Here is a 21528-nt window from a genome sequence, read left to right on the forward strand (position 1 = left end):
TACATTTACCGTTTGCAAAACGAATTCAAAAAAAAAAAATTCATGGTGCAGGCTGTAGGGTAGGAACCAACGTGAATCAGCATCAATCTTGATTCCATACCCCGGTTCCGTCTTCCGCCTTCCGGCTTCCAAGGGCACATTTCTTCTCAATCGTCATCGTCAGCCTGGAAGCTAGCAAGATGATGGCTGCTTAACAACCCTTTCGCGAACCCTACCCCGTCGCTTGGCATAGATGAGGCCGCAAACGTTGCATAATGTCCCAGGACCAGCTGGGCCGTTGCGCCATTTCGGCGTGTGATCGGTAAGGCAGGTGCGACAGCTGACACTCCGCATCCGTTTGGCGGCGGGGAACCGGGGGCCGTGCCGGATTTCGTAGCTTTTCCTCCTCTTGGCTTCGGGCGTCTTGCGCGTGTTCCGAAAGCTCTCGGGCGGGCTGCCGGCGCCTTCCGGTATGCTGTCGAATTCGGTGGCCACGACGTGCTGGTTGCGGAGAGCGAAGATCTTGCTTACGTTTGTGCCGATGTTCTGCGACAGTTCAAGAATAGCATACAGGTCGTCTTCGCAGACTTTATCGCCGCTCGTGTCGTTTTCCGCAGGGAAATGGCCTACGTGCCATGCCAGCAGCCCAACGTCCAGCTTGATCTATTCAAAAGGAACATCCTGTTAGCATCCAACGGTATGGCCGGCGCTGAATCAACGCCCAATACAGGAGGGAGGGAGAAAGGGGGAGGGAAAGGAGGGAGGTGTTTAGCGTCGCTTAATCCCGAGGACTTGCCGTATCAAAACTTTCACCCAACCTCAGCGCGTTGAGCGACAGTCTGACGCCTGCTGACTTGGAACAGCCGTGATGGGCAACTTCCTGGCCTAAGAGCCGGCTCCCTGGGTGTAATAAAGCCTGTCCTCCTCCCTCGTTTTCGGAGGCGGCAACAGACATAAATGGTCGTGAAACAAGATTTGCCGGGACAATAAGAACAAGAATAAAGGACAATGGCCCAGTTTCCGTGCTACCAACGCCTAGACAAGAGATGCCGAACAATCAACGCTAGGACAGGGAACAGCATTAGAGGGCATTTGACGTTGGTGAGAGTGCTCTGGCAGGCAATGAGTGCGGAGACAAGCTTGGTACGGGCGATGGAACCTCGACGATGGAATACAGCGCGAAATATCTTCCAATCCTGGCGTGCTCGCACTGAGCAACTGCATCCATGCGGCGGCGAGATCCAGAAAACTCGGAACAAATGGATGGGAAAAGATGAGAGGCCATTTGTTGATCCTGTCAGCCCCGGGAGAAAATGATGAACAGGTAGCAGATTCAAGGACCCTGAAAAAAATAAAATGGCCACCAGATCCACTCGGGCCGGGAGGTAAAGGGGGCCGGGGGGGGGGGGGCGAAGGGGGGGAGGGGGTGGGGTCTATTGTATCGACAAGACACAAGACAGGTACTTCCAAGTACCTGGTGCTGCACCAAAAGTTTTGATACTTCAATGGTCCCGGTGCCGTCGATCCTCCATCCCGAGGCCCCACAATAAAAGGTACCTAGGTACCTGAAGTAGCGAGGGTCTGTACGGAGTTCTGCGCAGTACCTTAGGTACCTACCTAAGTCATCAACTGTGCAGAGTACGGAGCCCTCCCAGCCTCAAGGCTTCAATCGAGCGGTCCTGGTCACAGTTGGCACAGGGAAAAGCTGACCGCCAAAATGGACGGGACATGCTGACAAGAATGTCTAACAAAGCATGTAGCAACCTTATCCAGCCAGTCCCCAATGCTGCTGCATAACCGGTTTCGTGCACGCCTTCCTCCTTTGAGTGGAGGGTACCTCGCAGTACCCCGCGCGACCAAGAGTGGCACCAGTCAAGTTAGTTCAAACTATCCAAGCCCGCGGCATCCGCTGGCTGTTGTGCTTCAACAGTTTCATGCCCCCCTCAGCCCCAGTGACGTCACTGTCCCCCAGCCTTGAAATCCTGCTCCGGAGTTAAGTGAAGAATACGCGCGGCTTTGTACATAGAAACACGCTGGCATGCCCTGAAAAAAAAAAAAAAAAAAAAAAAAAAAAAAAAAAAAAACAACCAGAAGAACGCCTTACTGTAAACAAGCTGAAATCTCGCGTGGGATAATTGTTGAGGGGGGGTTCGATTTTTTTTTTCCCGCGCGCCTTGCATATTGTGCCAGACCCTTGTTGACGGTTTTGCCACAGTGTTCCTATACTTCAAGTACAGACGTCGTTATCAAGAAAATTTTCCCGGCCAGAGCTGGATTTGAAATGAAACACCGGGCGCTACATAACAAACTTGTTTTACTGCGCACCCTTATTTCTGCGCATCCTTATTTCTGTCCGGAGTTAAAGGTCCGCCCTATGGCTCTGCCTTATGTCCGTCGTGCCGAGTACTCAGCGAATCAAGCAAGATGCATCAATCCACTACTTGAGGTCCAAGTAGCTTCTGCATGAGTCAGGGGTTTCAGACATGTAGCCCATTCTCCCAAAGCCAGATCGAAGCCAGCTCCAGCCCAGCGAATGCCAAGTCGATCAGCCGTCTGGAAACAACGAGCTATGTAGACCTGCTGTTTTGTCTGTCCTTTCTCCATGAGGGTGAAGGAAGAGGTCGAGATTGGGCGATTGACAGTCCTTTAACTTGTTTCATCCATGTATGGTCCAACGCAGTCTACATTTTGTGGTATATTGTACGTACAACCGCAGAATGACCACCGCCGCGGTAAAAACGAAATGCTTGAGGAAGCTGTCTATGCAAGGCATTTGACCTCACCATCCTTGAGTTTACCCGCTTCCACGAGTCTTTTAACCTCATCACTCCAGATTGCCTTGATCTTCTCGCCAATGGCAAGACCACTGAGCTTGTCAGCCAGAGCAGCAATCTCGTCAGGGTCAATCTTGGCTTGGATGAGCTCGACATCTCCCAAAACAGCATCGATTTGAGCCGCCGATGCGTCTCCGTCGGTGGAAAAATAGTTGGCGTCCTTGACGGAACCCTTGAGAACGCGCTTGTTCTTCTTGACGGCCGTCTTGGCGGCTTCCTTGGCCTTTTTGGCGGATTCGCGGTCAGCCTTGGCAGCGGCTTCAGCATCGGCCTTGGCCTTCTCATCGGCCTCCTTCTTCGCCTTGGCATCCTCGGCCGCCTTCTTCTCGGCAGCTTCCTTCTCAAGCTTCTTCTTGTTCTTGGCGGCGTTGGCTTCCTGCCTGAAGCGCTTGATACGCTCGTCCCCGGCAGAGGCGTCATCTAGCAATTTACGAAGACGAGCGTTGTCCTCAGCCTTCTTCTTCTTGCGGGCATTGGCATTCTTTCGCTCGACGTGGCGCTTCTGGTCACGGTTCTCATTGTCATCGGGAACATCTTCGTCGAGATACTCAAAGGTTCTCCAACTGTCAAAGTTGTACCAAAAGTTGTAAAATTCTTCAACCTGTTCTTTCGTCGCGTCGGCGCTTCCGAATGTGGGAACGGGATGAACTTTGGAGAAACGGCCCTCAGATTTGAACACCTTAGTCCAAAGCTTGTAATAGTCGCCTTTCTGAAGTTGCTTTTTGGTGGGAGGTTCGACGTCGGCTTCTTCGTCGACAGAGTCGTATTGCCGGCGCTTGATAGGGTCGAGAAGAACTTCGGTGGCCTTTTGGATACACTTGAAGAACTGATCATCTTCGGCGTGGCCCTGGGCAGCCTTCTTATCGGGATGATGCTTGAGAACCTTTTTGCGGTGGGCCTTCTTGATCTGTTCCTCAGTAGCCTTCCAGCGATACTTGGAGATGCCAAGGACCTTGTAATGATCTTGTGTCTGTACCGTAAGCATCGTCAGTTTCATCACTTGGTCCAAGTTCCGTAGGCTTGTTTGATTTTTCGCACTTTCCAATCCTTGGCCTCGCGTTGCAACATCATGGGATCCTCGTCCTCGCTTTCGTCGCTTTCATCGCCATCCTCAACCTTCTTCGCGCTCTCTTGAGCCTGGATGCGGTCATCTTCGGAGAAGGTGCGCTTGTGACGAGCTCGGCGAGCATGGGCAAGGAAGTGAGGGCCGACGGGCTCAATACTGCGCAGCACAGCATCAGAAAGCTGCCCAATGGCCTTGAAATCTTTTTCGGCACTCCATCCCTCAGGTAGGATAGGCAAAGGCAGCTCCGCAACCTGTGTAACGGTAGCCATATTCAGGTGTTGCTCAGAAGATGGCCGTACCAAGGAGTTTGCTGATGCAAAAAGTGGCGATAAAATCTTGACCTTTTTTTTTGTGCCTCCAATTTTTCGGTGGGGTTAATTCCCAAACCAAACTAGCGCTAGACTTGGACTTTGGGGGAAATCACGGAGGTCGGCAGAACTCGGGCTCCGCAAAGCAGTGCTGATTGGGCGACAAGCTTCTCATCATGTTGTAATTGTTGAAGCGACAGTTCTTTGCGCTGAACACCACAGCCCTCACAATGGCTCTTGTGGCATACAGAAATCTAATGCGTGCGGCTCGCGTCGCCTTTCAAGGTTTGTAGCGCTCCTTTTCTTTCTGCTTTTCTTTTTTTCGCAAAGATTGTCTCTAAAGCGCAGGAAAACATCAACTGACGAAACGCACCTCGAATGCCTACAGGTGATGCGCAAGTTTTAGCTGCCGCCCGACAAAAAATTCGCCAAGAATTTAGACGAAAATCTGGCATGGAGCCGAGCGATTCGACGACTAAAGAAGCTCTATTTCATGCGCAAGAGGTGGCCAAGTTTTTGCGAGCCAATGTTGTTCAGGGGAAGAGACTTGAGGGCGAGGATAACATGTATCGTATGTCGAATTGCTTGGCGCAAGACTCTTGTCACAATTATCAAATAAATTGACATTGGTTAGAGCTTCGAATCCACAAAGATACCGAAAGGGGCGACAATGAGAGCATAAAAGCAGGAGGATCCGGTGCAATCGGCGGTGGTGGATGCTGTGGTGGGAGTGGCAGATGAATCTCGGGCGATTTAAGAAAAGGCATGTAAACACTGTACAAAAAATGTATGATGGATATCTATCCAGCTATGATGGTACGCCTGTCATGATAAACTTGATCATAATGTCAAAGAAAGAAACACATGAAATAAAATAAAACATCACAAGCCTCTGCTTCGGCTTGAATACCCAACCAATTCCTAAACTATCACGTATGAAATAAAATCGTGCCCCCAACTCCAAAACACCATGCATGCTGAGCTACAATCAGGAGATTGCTGTCAGTCCCCCAAGAGACTTGCGTAATTCGGGGTATCTTCTGATCCAGGCGGCGCCGCAACAACACTCGCAGGACCAGTGATGTTTGAAGCGCTACCTTGCGAGTCCCCTTCAATGGCTCTTGGATACCGGGGATTCCGAGGGACTCCCATGCGTGCATCGCGTAGCATCTGGGTTCTCTCTTCCTTGTTCATATTGCCAACTGCCTTGGGCTGACCCCATCTGACGCGAAGAGGGCAACCCGCAATCACTGCGCGACCCTGACAAGCCGCAGCAGCCTTTTCCGCCGCTTCTCGGGTTTCGTAATTGACAAAGGCGCAGTGCGACATGTGGGAGCACACCAAGCTTTTAATCTTGCCGTGAGCTTTGAAGAAGTCTCGCAACTTGTATTCCGGCAAATCGTCTTCTATTCCGGTAACAAAAAGTGACATGATGCTCGTGTTATCCGGTGGAAGCCAGTCTTTCGGGCTTGGAGGTAGTTGCGCAACGCTGGGGAATGTTGGGCGAGCCCTCCCGCCTCGTGACCTGGCACCTGCCGCTGCTTTGCGATCGCGAGTTCGAACCGGACCTGGACCTGCTTCGCCAGACCCGACGGCGGCGCTGCCCCCTGCGCTGGCCCCTGCGAGCTCGGCTTCGGTGACGGCGCGTCCTTTTCTGAAATATGGCTTGCTTGTCGCGAGTCGACGTAGCAGCTCCCGCGCTTTGTCGTCCGTTTTCTCGTACTCTTCCGTGCCGACTTTGCCCTCTTCAATCAGTTGCTCGTTATTCTGCGCAAAATATTCTCGGTTCACGTCTGACTGAGGGCCAGCGGCGACCATCTTGAGCGCGGCATCACGAACCGCGATGGGCAGACCGAAAGAAAGATCAAGCATGCAACTTTGGCAGCAGTTCTTGAGCCGAGTGCATGTCAAGCAAATATTGGTCTTGTTCTTTCGGCCGTGAGCAGCATCTGCGCCGTTCCAGCTGAATACTGTGAAAGGTCTTGTACACTTTGTTGCCGTTAGCCGCATATCCGACGGGCGAAGAGTTGACAGTCAACATACCAATTTGCATTCAGCACCATAGTCCTCCTTGAGCATTTTCACATAAGGATTTTCGGGGAGACAGTTTTCGCAAACTGACGGAAAGTCGGTGCTTTCCCATCCTGACCTATTCAGGTCTTGTTTGATTTGGGGGGGCATGATTGCGCAGTGCCAGCGTTACCAGGACAGTGAAGAAGGAAGCAAAGACGATGGTCTGTCTAACTTCGTACGTTGATGATTTAGTAAGGTGCGTAGGCGCAGGTCAGCCAAGGACAAAATCTGCTGACAAACACAGTGCGGATTGTTGATCGCAAATGCACGGTCTTATCAGTTGCAAACGCCGCCAGTTCAATCAAATCTACCAAGTACTTTGGCAGCCACAAAGTGGCAAGCAGATTAAAACCATTCCAAATCGCTCTCGGCAAGTATTCAGATCATAGAAGAAGAAAGGTATATTTGCAATAGACAATGCCGCAAATGAGTCCAAAGAAAGAAAGAAAAAAAAGTAAGAAAGAAATGGTCAGCCTGCTGCGCCTCTTTTTCAGTGCATTAGTTTATCGCGCTGTATTAAGTGTGTTAAGGTACCAATCAATCCTCCCCACGATTGATGATTTCGCACTGCGACATCCAAGGAGTTAGTCAAGATGGTTTTCGAAAGTTCTAAGCGTTAACCTCGGGTCCGTATTCGTACTCGCCAACCCACCCACCGCCTGCCCATTTCTTCCCACCCCCGCCTTAGGTAATTTCGGCTTGGCGAATACGCAGCAAGCGGGAGGATAACGCAACCGAATGCGCAGGTATCGAAAGTTGTCCAATGGGGACTCATCCTTTTGCCCCATCTCGTCAGGGGCAATTGATGGAAAATCAAGGGCACCCGTTGAACTTTGACTGGTTTGCATGTGGTCGAGGCAGGCAAAAGGGAGCACAAACATAAAGACGTCCTACCGCCAATCCGTTCGCATTCCTCGCCGCATCCATCCCAACTTCGCCTCCATCCAGTCCTATCGTCCCTGACCGTTGCAAAGTTTGGCTTCTTCTCTCGCGTAGCCGCAGACTTCCTTTTATACATACACACAACTATCCACCAACCTTCAACATGGTTGCCTCTGGTTCGGGCCTTGAGCGCGAGGACCACGCCCGCGATGCTGCGTTTAACAAGGCCTTGCATGGCAAATCAGCTCAGGCTCGTGGCGGTATCGCTGCCATGTTCTCCAAGGGTCATGATGCCAAAAAGGCCGCTGTCGATGAGTACTTCAAGCATTGGGACAGCAAGCCTGCCGAAAATGAAACGGCCGAGGAGCGCGCTGTACGTTGACTAGAATCCATCCGCACGCTTGCTGATGCGCGGATTCTGACCATATGACCACTTGCATGCAGGCCCGAACTGCCGAGTACGCCACCTTGACTAGACAGTAAGTCGGGCTCGGCGCAGTCGAGATGAATTATCGAATTGTGCAAGCCGCCCTAACCCGTCCCGCAGCTACTACAACCTTGCTACCGATTTGTACGAGTACGGATGGGGGCAGTCCTTTCACTTCTGCCGCTTCTCCCACGGCGAGCCATTCTACCAGGCTATTGCCCGCCACGAACACTACCTTGCCCACAGCATGGGCATCAAGGAAGGCATGAAGGTTCTCGACGTTGGCTGTGGCGTTGGTGGCCCTGCCCGCGAGATTGCCAAGTTCACCGGTGCCCACATCACAGGTCTAAACAACAATGACTACCAGATTGACCGTGCTACCCATTATGCTGCCAAGGAGGGACTGTCGAATCAGCTAGACTTTGTCAAGGGCGATTTCATGGTAGGTCTCATCTTCAAAGTCGTTTTCACGGAGTACGTGCTCATTGTTTTTGTGTGTTCCGCAAGCAAATGTCGTTTGACGAAAACTCTTTTGACGCCGTCTACGCCATCGAGGCTACGGTCCACGCTCCTACCCTTGAGGGCATTTATAGCCAGATTTTCCGCGTTCTCAAGCCCGGGGGCATCTTTGGTGTTTACGAATGGCTCATGACTGACGAGTACGACAACGAGAACCTACACCATCGCAAGATCCGTCTCGGCATCGAGCAGGGCGATGGCATTTCCAACATGTGCAAGATTTCCGAGGCTCTGGATGCCATGAAGGCCGCTGGCTTTGAGCTGCTGCGTGCTGAAGATCTTGCTGACCGACCCGACCCGCTTCCCTGGTACTGGCCTCTCTCTGGGGAGCTTCGCTACATCCAGAGCATCGGCGACATCTTCACCATTGTCCGCATGACCACCTGGGGTCGAACCATTGCTCACAACCTGGCGGGTCTCTTGGAGACTCTGCGCTTGGCCCCTGCGGGTACCAAGAAGACTGCCGACAGCTTGGCGCTTGCTGCGGACTGCTTGGTTGCTGGTGGCCGTGAGAAACTCTTCACCCCCATGTATCTCATGGTTGGTCGCAAGCCCAGCGAGTAAGGGAAAAAAATTCCCCCTCGCAATTTGTGGTAGCGCTTGCTATTCCTGCAAGCATCATTTTCACCTGTGTTAGTCTTGTATCAGCCTAGACGAAAATGGCGGATTGGTGAGGCAATGCATATAACGCCTGTCAGGCGGCAGGTTGGCGTCATGAACGGAGGAATTTCCATAAAATTTATGTAATGCATGTATTACACGGTTTCAATCATAACTACTAGGCACTTGATCAATGTTTTTCTGCGTGTCTTGGCTCGTTTCACAGCAGCGGACCATGCAGTCTCCCAGACAAGGTCCATCTCTGATCTTTGTGTATCTCGAACCAGCGGATATGCTCTTGTGAAGACTGGCCGTGAAGAGGATGCTTTGCGCGACTGGTTTTCGGAGATGTTTGGAGAGGCAACCCATCAACCATCCATATCATGGCTCTCGGCATAAAGCTTCGCCATCAGACGCAAGTCCTATGCCACCCTGTAAAGTCTGTTTGGGGTGGAGAGGGGGGGGAATTGCTCCCCAGTTGGTCCGTACGAGCTGGCATTCAATCTATAAACCATATCTTTTTCACACACAAAGATGCTCATACAGAAAATACTGGCACCTGGACGAAAGCCGACTTTTGCGGTGCAAAAGATGGGTGAAGGCAGACTACGCGGAGTAGTTGGAATTCAGAATCCGGGGTGAGCCGATATGCATTGCGCAATACCCATTGGCGCATCCCACGACACGGGGCATCGGCAACGCGCGGCGCTTAGCCGCTTGGGGTAGCCTGCGGGTCTTCACGGGCTATGCTCGCCCGCATATCTGAGTGATCACGCGGAGATGCTCGGCGAGTTTTGCATTGCTCGGCGCTGTGATTGCCGTCTCACGGTTTCGGGGATGGAAGCCGGAGGGCTGATCGAGGCTGTCTTCGTTGGCAGTTGCGTCGACGTGCTCGTGCCTCTTTCCCGGCCGTCTCTCGCGCATCTGGCGTGCGTCGCTCGTCGTACCGGGGCATCGAGAGCTGGCGCCTCTTGCGGCTGTTGTTTCTTAGTACTAGGCCTGTTATCCCGGTGCCCTTATTCCATTCCACAAATCTGCCCCTCTTCAAGCATGGGTGATTGATTGTTGAGCGTCAGAATGTTGCCTGGGTCGGTCGTTGCCTCATTGTGCGTGCGGGTCTGCTTATTTGCCGCCAACGGTTGCGATGGCAAGTGGGTGGCACCGGGGATGACTAATTGAGCCGTAGGTTGCTACCAGGTCGGCTGGCAGCCAGGCAAGGCAATCGGCAACCCAAGTGCTCATCCCATCATCAAGCATCTGCCAGCCGCGAATTCCGGCTCCTGGGCCCTCGAACTCAGACCTGCCCCTGCATCGTGACGGTAAGCTTGGCCGTCTGGTTGCAAAGAAAAGTGCCGCAATGCCCGGCAAGTATTCGGAAGGCGCGGGAGGCTGGCGGTGCTGGACGGCTTGCTCCGTCGGGTATCCCTGAGGTAGATGAGCGATCCCTCCCTTGTTTTGTGCGCCCAGAACCCCTGGAACAAGGCCCTGGGTACCAGTACCGGACCCTACCCCTATCTTACTACCTAGGTACGGATAGACAAGGCTAATATCGCGGTGTGCGGGGCTCACTAGCGAAGGTGCATAATAGCCCTTGATTACTACCTAAGCAAGGGCGATGTGTGCTCCTATATATAGTGCTCTATAGCATATCTAGCATACATATGGGATAGTGCACATGAAACAAAGGAGAACTGCGCTAAAGGCCTATCTAGTAAGGACTTACGCATAAGTCATACGTGGCCTTTGCTACGCATCATACAAATGAGTGGACTAGCTCTAGTGGAGCGGTGGTAGTGCCTCCGCTATGGTGCGACAGCTAAGGCTATGCTATCTATCTCTTACCGCCTTCTGCCAATTGGCTAGTGTGTATGAGCAGACGAAGCCGTCGCGCAAGAAATCGTCATGGTGCGCTGACAGCAGCTCCACCTAATGCAAACAACTAGGGCAACTTCCATCACCCGGCCAAGCTTCAATGGCGAAATCATGGCCCGTCCCGGGCTCCTGACCGCCTCCGTCAAAAGCGACCGGTTCTTATCCTCCACCCCCCCCCCCCCCCCCCCCTTCCTCCCTCCCCAACCCACCCGACTCCCCTCGTCTCAAAACGACTCGCGCTCTTGGCAACCGCATCGGGATTGCGGCAAGCCATGGAAATCATACCGGCTCCGCCAACGGACCAAATCAAACCGGTAGACAACATCCGCACATGCACCTTCTTCATCGTCCGAGAGCTCCTCGACCAAGGCCGCCTCAAAAACGCGCTGGACGACCTCATCCGACATCACTGGCGCAAGCTGGGCGGACGGCTCGTCTCCCGGCCTCGGGACAAACGACTAGAGTACCAAGTTCCCGACAAGTTCGACGACCATCATGTGCTGTTTAACTGGTCTAGCGCGACATACGGCCACTCGATCGACAAGGTCCCCGCCGTGGTCTGCTCGCCGCCGCAAGACCGAGGCGTGCTGCTCCTCCCGCCAGTCGAAGAGGTAGATTCGCGCTTCAGGCCTGCTGAGTGGCCGCTCCACCGCCGCGACGAGCCCCCCGACGCGCCGCTACTATACGTCCACCTGTCCCTGTTTGAGGACGCGACGATTATATGCATCAGTGCTCCGCATGCCCTGGGCGACCAGATGGGCCTCGGCAACATGATGCGGGCATGGCTGGGGCTGGTTGACGGCAAGACGCCTCCGCCCATGGTTGGCTACCGGGGCGACTTGATGCCGGGCGCTGACAGACCGTATGCCGATTGGCCTAGGCACGAGGTTTGCCGAAAGGGAAAGCAGAGGATACTCGGCATGGTCGAGTACTTTCTCGTGCTCATCATCGTCATTCTCGACCTTGCGGTGAATCCGAGGGAGAAGCGGCACGTCATGTTCATCCCCCTGCCGTTGATACGATCGTTGCGTGAGCGGTACTCGAAGACGCTGGCGGAAAAGCACAGCGACTTTACCAGAATCAGCGACGGAGACGTCGTAACAGCTATTGCCTTTAAAGTGCGTCTGACCAACGCACCACCCAACGTGTACCACTCTTGAAGAAACAGGTTTCGAAAGGAGGGGCAAGGCTAACTGACGGGGGGATTTTAGTTATCCCGGATAAACAAGAAAACACCATGGCGTCACACCCTTTCGCAGACGGTAAACCGTACGTTGCCGAATCTCCGCGGGGGATAAGCTGCAGATTGCTAATTGTGTCTTGATTCTTTCTGCGCCGTGTGCTTTGCGCCGTCCAGTCCGCGGTCGCATCCCGTTGCTGCAAGGCGACGCACCCGAGGCCTTTATCCACAACGCCATCTGCAGCTCCGCGACCCAGATACAGCTCGACCAGTCCGTGCCGGCCAGCGAAATCGCCTGGGCAAACCGCAAGGCCATCCAGGAAGCCTTGCGGCCCGAGGAAATCGAGGTCCAGATGACCGTGTATCGCGAGATGGTTCGCGTCGGCCAGGGCACCCTTATCTGCGAGCCGTTGCAGCGATTTCTCCACGTTACCAACTGGTGCGCGGCCTGGAAGGACTTGGACTTTAGCCCGGCCGTCGACGCTAGGAGGAGGGAGAAGGGCGAGGGTAAGGGCAAGGGCGAGAAGCCCAAGGTCGTGGTGCTGGGGCACGCTGTGGAGCCGGGGACGCCCCTTCGGTGTGAGTGCATCCCAATTCCGAGCCGTGTGTTGGTTGGGTTCTTCTATTTTTTTTTCTTCATTTTTTCGATTTTTTTTTGCTGTTATATAATTTCATGGTGCCCTCGCTGACGCTGGACGCTGCCTCGAGACTTGCTGATTGTCTTTTCGAGGTCGGAGGAGGGATACTACATGCAGTTTTCGGCGGCGAAGCCGACCATGAGGACGGTGGCGGAATTCTTGGCCGAGAACCCGGACTTGGAGGGCTTCTAAGGGCCGCCGTCGCGGTACGGAGGACTCTGTACTCGGTAGCGTTTAAGCCATCTGTTTGTTAATCACAGGAGTAGACTCGGTACATAGAAAGCCCCAAGATAGATAGAGTACCCTTCACCACAGGGCAACTGATCACGTGTACGGCTGGCAAGGATGGGCCCACCTCGTGACCCGCGGGCCAATGGAACTCGATCGCACCAGTTGTTGACAATGAAACCTGAAGAATACAACGTGATTTGGAGTGCTAAAATTGCCAAAGCATGCTCGCTTGACCCATCCCGACCGGTCTTGCCTGTTTCCAGCGTATAGGTGATGTATATGATTATGCACGCACAGCAATGTGTGCAGAACCACCCTTGTAGGGTAGGCTGCAGCCCAGGGGTCGTTGTAGGTCGTTCCAGTCTGGAACACGCGGCAAGTGGGCCTTGGGCTGATGCATCCAATCCGCAATAGCGGCGGGCCTGCGCCTGTGGGAGAGACTGCGAGTTGGGGAGTTGGCAAGTTGGCAAGAAACATCAATTTGTTTGAACCTCGAGACGACGCAAGCTCGTCGTCAACCCCCAGCCTCGACACGGCGGCACGCCGAACCACCCGCCCGCAGCACCGCCCGTAGCGGATCCCCCGACGCAACTGTCCGACAACTCTCGCGGCGCAATGGCAGCCCAGGCCGCGGGCGCACCTCACAGGAAGCACCGGGAGCGCCCCGTGGACCTCGGACTCGGCGGCTGGCTGCTCACTCTGGGCCAAGCATTGTGGATTAGTGAGTCCTCCTCCCTCGGGGAAAGGGGGGGGGGGGGGGGGTCCCCTCTCTCTCCGTTGTTGGGCCCTGCTATGCCGGCCGCTTGCCCATCCCCCAAACGAGGCTGACCCCTCTGCCGTGCCAAACAAGGCTGACCCTTTGCCGTGCCCAACTCCTCCAGCCTGCATCCTCTTGGGCGAGGCTGTCAAGGGCCTCTTGCCCAGGAACCGCCAGGGCGGTGCCTCGCTTTATGAGCACCTCGCCTATAGCGGCGTGCGCAGCTACCAGGGCCGGCTGAGCCCTGCCAGGATCCAGAACCTGCTCCCCTCGACGGCCACGACGTGTCGACGCTTCGCCAGGAGGCACGGGATCCGGCACTCCAGCATCAAGCTCGATGACGGGACGGTCGCTCACCAGCTCGGCCCGTCAGACGCCACCCACCGCGTGGTCTTCTTCCACGGAGGCGGGTACATGGCCCCTGCGCTGTCCACGCACATTGACTTTGCGTTTGGGTTCCATCCGCCTCGCAAACACGTGGCCGTCTACGTGCTGCAGTACAGTAAGTTGAAACATGTACACACTCCCCCCACCTTCTTCTCCCGAGTTCAAGTTTCAAACGGGGGGAGCCGGCCAAGCAGGCTCTGGCGGGCTAACCTCGTCGACGCAGGCCTGGTGACGGAAACCGCAAACCAATACCCGCTGCAGCTGCAGCAGGCGGTATCGCTGCTCGCCCACCTCATCCACGCCGAGGGCGTTGCCCCCTCGGCCATGACCCTGGTCGGCGACTCCGCAGGCGGCCATCTGCTGCTCGGGCTGGCCCTGCACTTGCGGCACCCGAACCCCCGCGTCCCGCCGCTCAGCTTCAAGGGCCGCTTCGCCGGCGCGGCCGTCGTCTCGCCGTGGCTCAACCTGCACGCCGACCCGGAGGACATGGCCGTCTGCGAGAGACAGGACGTCATTGAAAGAAGGGCAGTGAAGCGATGGGCAGCCAATTGGCTGTGCGGCGCTCCGTCGGACTGCTGGAACGACCCGCTGACGGCTCCTGCGGACTGGTGGGCTGACGTGCCCATCGACGGCGTGTTCCTTGCGTACGGGGAGGACGAGCTGCTTCGCGACGGCTGTGCGGCGCTGGCCGAGGTTCTGAAGACGGCCCACCGTTCCGTCGCCGCGTACGGAGTGCAGGGCGAGCTGCACGTCCAGATGATCATGAACCGGTTCCTGCGGCTGAACAAGCCCTGCGCGTCGGAGGATATATACGCAAGGTGGATGCAGGATCGTTTGGCAGCAAAGCCGGCGCAGCGCGATGCACGTACGTGACCCGATGCGACGTCGGGGCAAAGAGGTGAAAGGCGACGGCGCCGCCGTGTGACGAGTAAAGCATGTAAATCTGGATAAAATCTAGCCGAGGGCGCTTACGTCATATCTACCTACGCATGAAATATGAAATCCGAAAATAGGGGTTGGTCGCTTGGGTGGATACCAGACCCACAGGGCCGACACGCGCACGTGGGAATCTTAACAAAGTCTGTCTGATGATTTTAAAGAAAGCAGAGAGGTATGTATGTATGCATTCGTTGATTGTTGTGCTCTGGGACAGAAAAGCCACCAACAGCGAGAGACTATACAATGTAGGTGAGACTAGGGGGTTAAGCCTGGCAGGGCACGCTCAGATCCACAGCGCGCAAATGGCTGAAAAACGCGCATTTGGCTCATTTACTGTATATATATCTTTCGCACTCAACTCCCCTCTTCCGCCGAGATCAGGTACCCCGTACCAGCTACACTTTTGCAGAAAGCCAAGAGTGCCGCTGCCGTATCAGCGGCACGCGGTGGGGAAACCGGACGGAAGAGAGCCCCTCAACTGGTTCACCAAAGTCCATGCCGGCAAACACCGGGGCATCAGGGTCAACCTGGCCGCCGAGGCTGGGCTGGGCAGCGCTAGTATTCGGCAGCTACCGATCGGACAACTTGACGATACATGTAGCCGAGAATCAAACCCGAGCGAGCAACGGCCTGAAGCCTCCAGCCAGCAGGCGACCAACCCCAAGCCCAACCCAGCTCCAACCTGCAAGCACGGTGTCCAGTCAAGCCCGCCCCCCCTCACCCCACTTAGACGTTGGGGATAACCTTGAGCAAGATGCCCTCGGGAGTGCCCCCCGTCGCCCTGTACTCGTCGCTCCAGTAAATAGGGTTCTTCTGGTTGACGTGAATGCCAACCGAGCCCCCGCCGTGCATGCAGTACATAAGAGTATCCGAGTGCATTCCCGTCGCCGCCAAGCCGCCGTCGACGGTGTCGGCAATGTCTTCGTACGCGTAGATCGAGTTCTTGGTCGGGTCGACGTGCCTGGCCAGCAGGGAGGCGGTGCCTTGGGAGTAGACGGTCCACTCGGCGCCGCAGGGGGCATCGCGCGAGGTCATGCTGTACAGGCGGCCCCCCTTGACCTGCTTGCTGTAGTCGCGCAGGTAGTCGGCAATCGAGGCCAGGTCCTTGGGGTCGATGGGTCCCGAGCGGGCGAGAGGCCCTCCGTAGCAGTTCAGCTCGGTCGACTCGCGGGGACAGTATGCGACGGCGGCGGAGGCCCCCGTGGCCGAGAGCGCGGCGAGGCAGAGCGAGACCAAGGCGTTGGTGAGCATGGCGAGCGGGTCAAGGTCAAGCTTTGGAGCGGGATGAGGAGCGGCGGCGTCTGTCCAAAACTCGGCGGCAGCGCAAGCCGGGTATTTATACCCTCTAGGGCAGGGCTGGGCAGGGTTGCCGTAACGGCGAAGGGGGGGGGGTTCGGGCCGGGCCTCGTGAGGACGTGATGGGTGTCTGGTGCCTGGCGGCAAGTTTGACTTGGGTGTCTGGCCGCAATTCCACGGGACGACCGGGTGGGAGGGGGGGGGGCAGCAACCAAGGCAGAGCCTCCCAACGCCCGATTCCCGGATGCTCGGATACGCAATCACAACAGGTTGTTCCGCCAGGGGAAAGGGGAAGGAAGCCGTGGCACCCGAGCATTCCGCACGTTTTGCATCCCCACCTGCTCCAACTCTTGGAAGTAAATGCCCCATGACATGCGCAGAGGAGCGGGTGGATGAATAGAGGTCCGAGCGGGTATTTCGCCTCGAGGGCCCTGGTGAGAGATCCCGTCGCATCTGCGCCGGCAGGGCAGGCAAACGCTCTCGGTGAGCCCCCCCCCGACCTTTTGCTGCAGCTCCGCTCCCGCTGGGGGGCTTTCTTTTCAACCGCACCGCTGGTCTGCCATGATCCAGACAAGGTTTGCCGCGGCGTTCGCCTGCGATTGCGGTGCATCCGGGGGGTGTGTGTCAGGTCAATGGTGATTACAGTTTGGTCGTACGACCGGTGCCCGTCGTGGAATAGGAAAAAAGCAGAAGTGGTTGGAAAGTCTGGGCCGTCGTCGGGGTCCCGCGAGACATGGTGTTTTGTGCTGCAGAACTCTACGGCGTGGAGTCGAATGAATGCCTGGTATGAGCATCAAGTCAGCGCGAGCTGGCCGGGTGCCGCTCCCCTTGCTAGGGGGGGGGAGGGGTGAAGACCCAACAGCTGATTCGTTTGATGGTCAACGTGTACGAAAAGACGACATGAACTTCCTTGATCCGCTAGAGGCAAGTTCTGGGAACCAGCACAGTCTCCGCACGGAAACAAACTCGTAGCCTACCGCGGGGGTTTCCCACGGCTCATGAGCATGTGAACCATGGACATCGACCCGTGCACCACGCCACGCCACGCGGCACGGCCCCCGTCTCCAAACACTCCGGCAGGTCAGACAGGAATCACACACATTCACGTAGCTGCACTGCCGCGACGGCCATTCGGGCACGAGGCAAAACTGTTCAACACAAAAAGCACGCACTTCAAATTCATCCGTCCACCCCGGCGCGAATCTGCACCTCGGCGCGGTCGCTAAAATCCGCCACCTTGGGCTTCCCCCGCATCTCCAAGAACTCGTAAAACAGCTTGACCTGCGCAAACCTCGGCCTGGTCCCCGCGTAGCTGGTGATCTGCGCCCTCGGCAGCCTGAAGCTCGCGTCGCGAATCATGCTGAGCTGCACGCCCGGCTGGGTCCTCGGCACCAGCTCAAAGACCACGTGGCCCTTGAGCTCCTTCTCGTCCTTGCTGCCCCAGCGCTTCAGCACGTTGAGCCGCTGGTTGCGCAGCATCGCCGGCACGGGCGGGTCCGCCGTGCGGGCCAGCAGCGGGATCTTGGCGTTGGGGTTCTTGTCCACGTCGGGCGGCATATCGCCGTAGGGAATCCCGACCAGCATGCGCGTCAGCGGGAGCAGGTACGACTGGGGCCGCTCTCCGAACCAGCGGATGGAGACGACCAGGTCGACGTACGGGACGGGCGAGTCGGACGGGATGAACCTGCGGTCTCGGCTGCTGACCGCGTAGACGCCGACCGAGTAGCGGGGCCGGTCAAAGGTATCCGCGCCGAAGCCGGGAGGCGCCCGCAACGCCGCCTGCGGATGCTCCCGGCGGTGCCGGGCGAGGAGCTCGGCGTCTCGGGGGGGCGATGCTGGGCGCTGCCGTCCAGGGTGTCTGGTGGCCGACGATGCCACGCGGAGCGGCGTTCGAGCGCGCACTGGAGGCGCGGCTGGCGCGTCCGCCGTCGGCGTGGAAAGCTGGAACACGGGCGATGCGCTGCCCGACGTCTGGGCCGACACGTCGCCCACGTCGAGCTGCAGGATGGGGTTGTTGAGCTGCAAGCCCGAGACCGCCGACGTTGGCATCGTGTCGGAAAACTCCGACTCCCTGTTCCGGCCCAGTCTGGCCACCAGATACGTCGAGAAGGCCGCTGGATCCAGGGTGCGGGACTGCCAGTCAAACACGGGAGTCTTGCCGTCGTTTGGAAAATCCACCCTTCCCAAGTTTTGGCCAGGCTGGTGGTCCGGCGGACGCTGGTCAGTCGTGTAGAGCTTCTTGAAAATGACGCTGAGCGTCGACTTGTTCAAAGTCTGGCCGACCGTGAAGCACTGCTGGTGCGGGGGCATCGTGAAGGTGATTCTCCTGAGATCAGGTGGCTCGGCGTCGAACAGACAGTACATGGTGTCTGGCGCGATCCTCTTCTGCACAAGAATGGGCTGTCTGGCCGGCGTGTTGGCCGGGGGGCTGACCCCGACGCCCTCGGACGACACGGGCCGGGTGCGAGTCGCCGAAAACTTGACGTCGACGGCCAAGTCGGGAAACTGGACCAGAAGCTGGCTCCGCATGAGGAACCCGAAACGGGGCATCGGCACGTGCCAGCCCCCGAGAGCGTCGTCGGGGGTTCTGAGGCGCTCGTTGATTGCCTTTTTGATTGCCGTGCGCGGAGAGTCCTTGTCGGGGGTAGCACCCCAGTGGTTGGCCAGGCTGAGAGCGCCGTCGATCAGCGCATCCGTCCAGTTGGCGTCTACGTAGAAGAAGCGGAGGGTTTCTTGGGGCAGAAACGCCCGGTCCGGGAGGAGATAGTGGGCCGGGATGTTGGCCAGATGAGCTTTGTCGAGAACCCAAGAATAGACGTACGCGTAGTCTGGGTTCGTGGCGACGTTGTACTCGTTGTAGAGAACCTCGTTGCCGTCCTCGCCTGCCTCTGCCATGGCGAAGCCAAGAACTGCCTCGTCGGTGTGGGCCCCCAGCCGAGAAGCAAGATGAGGCGAGTTCTGCGACAGCAGGTCGATTTCACTCATCATGGCGGCCTTGGCGCTTTCGTCGCCGCTCCAGCGGTTCTCGACCACAGCCGTGGCTGCACGACCGTGGGCGTGCAGCCGGGTGTTGAGGGCGTTCAATCCCCTTACCAGGTCCACCATTCCGTCTGCTGCTTTCTGCCTCCTCAAGTAACCATCTTGGCCCATCAGGACATGGACTTCCTGCTTGGCGCGCTCCAAGCCACGTTCGTGGCCGCCAGCTCGCAGCCTTGCCAGAGCTGCGCAAAAGGCGTCGTCGGCCATGGCCAACGTCTTGCCAAGCTGCCACGCTGTCGAATATGTCTGGTCCAGCAGCCCAAAATCCTGGTCAAAAATAGCCAAGTCGCTCCCGAAATTCGATTGCATGACAAACTTTTCCCTCAGGGGACGGGCGACCTGGTTGGGAACCAGAGGTCCGCGTATGATGCTTGCCGTGACTTCGCCGGTGACGGTGCGACAGCGGGCCAGAGCGTACCCGTCAGCTTGGCGTTTGGCAATCATCGCGGAGAGCGCCTCGTCGTCATTGGCATTTGCGAGGTCGTGATTTTGCGAGGACGGTGCTGCTACCTCGCCGGCGCGGAGAACAGTCAGATGCTCGCCCAGGTTCGTCAAAAGGTCCAGGGGGCTAGATTGGTTCAGGGACGGGAGGCAGGTATATGTCCAACTATACAGGCTTGTCATGGCCACACGCGCGTCGTTGGGGATGGGAAGTCGAACTTGGCTCTCTTTGCCGTCCCCGCCATCCCAGTCTAGCGAAACCAGATGAGCAATCATCATGCTCGAATGCTCGGCGTCAATGGGTCCCGTACGGCGACTGACAACCACGCTGAACATGGCTTCATCCGTTTCCGATCCCGCCTGTGCCATGCCATCAGTGGCTACCTGGCGCACGTGAGCCATGTATTTGTAGCCGGCAGTGTTCAGCTTGGTCTTGTCGGTTCCGGGATCGACAAAGAGCGACGAGAATAGTTGGCCGGGCAGCAGGATGACCTCGGTTGGCTCGGTGGCGTCTCTCGCGTTCAGCTGGGCGCTGAAGCCGGTCGTGTTCACCACATCCTGGAGCTTGGCAGTGTCCTGAGCTCGCATGCGTAGAGCAAAGGTCTCGCTCTGTTCTCGCTTCACATCCGGAGGGACCTGGCGTAGAACGCTCTGGATTGTCTCTGGGGGAATCTGCAGCTCCTCCACGGAGAAGATCAGCAAAGCAAGCCACGTTGTCTGACTTCTCGTGTTGTTGTCGTCCTCGCCGGCGGGAATATGCGTCGGACTCCGCATCCACGGCAGATGCGGATCCTTCAACACAATATGCGGCAGCACGGTGTGTTCCGCGCTTGTCCCCGGTCCCGGAAACACCGAGTCGACCGCATTGGGAGGCAGAGTGAACTTGGGCGCGACGACAATGAAACTTTGCGACAACTCGTCGAGTTTTGTCGTCCGACGTGATCTGTCAGGGTTGTAGGGCTCCGGGGGGGCTGATATGTCCTGAGAGACAGACACGGTATGGACGCCGCCAATTAGTGATGGCGAGTAGAAGGAATAGAAGCGCGCTTCTCCAGGGGCCAAGTCACGGGGGATTTGTGAGAGGATGCGCTCGGCATGTCGGTGTATCAACCTCCTGTGATGGGAAGGCATTGTCCGCGATTGTAGTCGTCAACGGAGACACGACGCCTTGCAACATTCCGGAACCGCCCAGGAAAATGGGCGGGAGGGGGAAGCAACATGATGTGCTCGGGGACGGGCTGGACAGAGATGCACACGGGATAAAGCCGAGTTGTGAACCAGGTTGCTTCCAGATCTCCTCATGCTTGCCTAGCGGAAACGGTGCCAAGGTCGAGCGAGTTATTGGCATGGTGGCGCTCAGGGTTGGGTTCACACAAGCGCGGATGAGAGGCTGAAGGCCGTTAGAGTCTCTGAATACTAATCATGGGGCTTGGCGATGGAGGCGTTGGCGTCACCTAGGTAGTTTATGGAAGAGGACTGGGTTTAATCCGCGATGCAAGGAGCAAGGAGCAAGGAGCGTCGTTCATCACATTACAGTAGGTACATAGTTGGCAAACGACACCACAGTGTGTCAACGCGGGCCGAGACTGTGCGGTAGGACTGAGCTGGGCCGCCCCACATCCCATCCCGCCCATGACCGCCCCACACTTCAGCGGATCCGGTCCCTTAGCCGCGTACCTAATGCAGGCAGGCGCCTACATAGGTCCCTTTGCACGCTACAAGGGTTGTGGGAATGTGCTATGTATGTACCTATGTAGCAATTTCAACAGGAAACATCCACAGACATCAAGCATGGAGAAAATGACTACCCGATTATGGTGTGATGCCACTCTGGTTTTTGCGTACTTCCGAGATGCAGTTTACTAGTCCTAGGCAGGAATAGTAGACCACTCCTTTCACCTAGAAATGAGCCTTGTAGAACAGAGGAGCGCCCCCCGCCGCAGCTTGGACGGATGGCATGACGCAGCACATGATTTTATGCACTCCCCAACACCCAATACCAGACACGTCTTTCGGCCCGACAAAGTTCGCCTCGATACCTACTTCGCCATCCCTTGCAG

The 21528-nt window shown here is 56.6% G+C and overlaps 10 protein-coding genes across 10 annotated transcripts; 4 read left to right on the forward strand and 6 right to left on the reverse strand.

Annotated features, from left to right (window-relative positions):
- Positions 1-171: 171 nt before the first annotated feature.
- Positions 172-934, reverse strand: UV8b_05550 (uncharacterized protein; the record flags this gene model as incomplete). The annotated part of the gene is made up of 2 exons (XM_043143047.1): positions 172-642; positions 776-934. The coding sequence occupies 2 exons, from the start codon at positions 932-934 to the stop codon at positions 172-174; spliced, it is 630 nt and encodes a 209-aa protein (XP_042998980.1).
- A 1805-nt stretch (positions 935-2739) lies between these two features.
- On the reverse strand, positions 2740-4148 carry UV8b_05551 (uncharacterized protein; the record flags this gene model as incomplete). The annotated part of the gene is made up of 2 exons (XM_043143048.1): positions 2740-3783; positions 3852-4148. 2 exons carry the CDS (start codon positions 4146-4148, stop codon positions 2740-2742), a joined length of 1341 nt encoding a protein of 446 aa, XP_042998981.1.
- Positions 4149-4417: 269 nt separating this feature from the next.
- On the forward strand, positions 4418-4928 carry UV8b_05552 (uncharacterized protein; the record flags this gene model as incomplete). Its single annotated transcript, XM_043143049.1, has 3 exons — positions 4418-4472; positions 4576-4758; positions 4822-4928. The coding sequence occupies 3 exons, from the start codon at positions 4418-4420 to the stop codon at positions 4926-4928; spliced, it is 345 nt and encodes a 114-aa protein (XP_042998982.1).
- A 261-nt stretch (positions 4929-5189) lies between these two features.
- On the reverse strand, positions 5190-6368 carry UV8b_05553 (uncharacterized protein; the record flags this gene model as incomplete). The annotated part of the gene is made up of 2 exons (XM_043143050.1): positions 5190-6176; positions 6231-6368. 2 exons carry the CDS (start codon positions 6366-6368, stop codon positions 5190-5192), a joined length of 1125 nt encoding a protein of 374 aa, XP_042998983.1.
- Positions 6369-7305: 937 nt separating this feature from the next.
- On the forward strand, positions 7306-8652 carry UV8b_05554 (uncharacterized protein; the record flags this gene model as incomplete). Its single annotated transcript, XM_043143051.1, has 4 exons — positions 7306-7515; positions 7587-7621; positions 7690-8011; positions 8077-8652. 4 exons carry the CDS (start codon positions 7306-7308, stop codon positions 8650-8652), a joined length of 1143 nt encoding a protein of 380 aa, XP_042998984.1.
- A 780-nt stretch (positions 8653-9432) lies between these two features.
- On the reverse strand, positions 9433-9612 carry UV8b_05555 (uncharacterized protein; the record flags this gene model as incomplete). The annotated part of the gene is made up of 1 exon (XM_043143052.1): positions 9433-9612. One exon carries the CDS (start codon positions 9610-9612, stop codon positions 9433-9435), a length of 180 nt encoding a protein of 59 aa, XP_042998985.1.
- A 1220-nt stretch (positions 9613-10832) lies between these two features.
- On the forward strand, positions 10833-12570 carry UV8b_05556 (uncharacterized protein; the record flags this gene model as incomplete). The annotated part of the gene is made up of 4 exons (XM_043143053.1): positions 10833-11678; positions 11772-11829; positions 11918-12319; positions 12449-12570. 4 exons carry the CDS (start codon positions 10833-10835, stop codon positions 12568-12570), a joined length of 1428 nt encoding a protein of 475 aa, XP_042998986.1.
- Positions 12571-13224: 654 nt separating this feature from the next.
- On the forward strand, positions 13225-14626 carry UV8b_05557 (uncharacterized protein; the record flags this gene model as incomplete). The annotated part of the gene is made up of 3 exons (XM_043143054.1): positions 13225-13330; positions 13491-13868; positions 13977-14626. The coding sequence occupies 3 exons, from the start codon at positions 13225-13227 to the stop codon at positions 14624-14626; spliced, it is 1134 nt and encodes a 377-aa protein (XP_042998987.1).
- Positions 14627-15418: 792 nt separating this feature from the next.
- UV8b_05558 (uncharacterized protein) lies at positions 15419-15943 on the reverse strand (the record flags this gene model as incomplete). The annotated part of the gene is made up of 1 exon (XM_043143055.1): positions 15419-15943. The coding sequence occupies one exon, from the start codon at positions 15941-15943 to the stop codon at positions 15419-15421; it is 525 nt and encodes a 174-aa protein (XP_042998988.1).
- Positions 15944-17167: 1224 nt separating this feature from the next.
- On the reverse strand, positions 17168-20599 carry UV8b_05559 (uncharacterized protein; the record flags this gene model as incomplete). Its single annotated transcript, XM_043143056.1, has 1 exon — positions 17168-20599. One exon carries the CDS (start codon positions 20597-20599, stop codon positions 17168-17170), a length of 3432 nt encoding a protein of 1143 aa, XP_042998989.1.
- Between the last annotated feature and the right edge of the window lie 929 nt (positions 20600-21528).

The sequence above is a fragment of the Ustilaginoidea virens genome, chromosome 4, assembly GCF_000687475.1.
Source record: "Ustilaginoidea virens chromosome 4, complete sequence".
In the NCBI taxonomy this organism is placed as follows: domain Eukaryota; kingdom Fungi; phylum Ascomycota; class Sordariomycetes; order Hypocreales; family Clavicipitaceae; genus Ustilaginoidea; species Ustilaginoidea virens.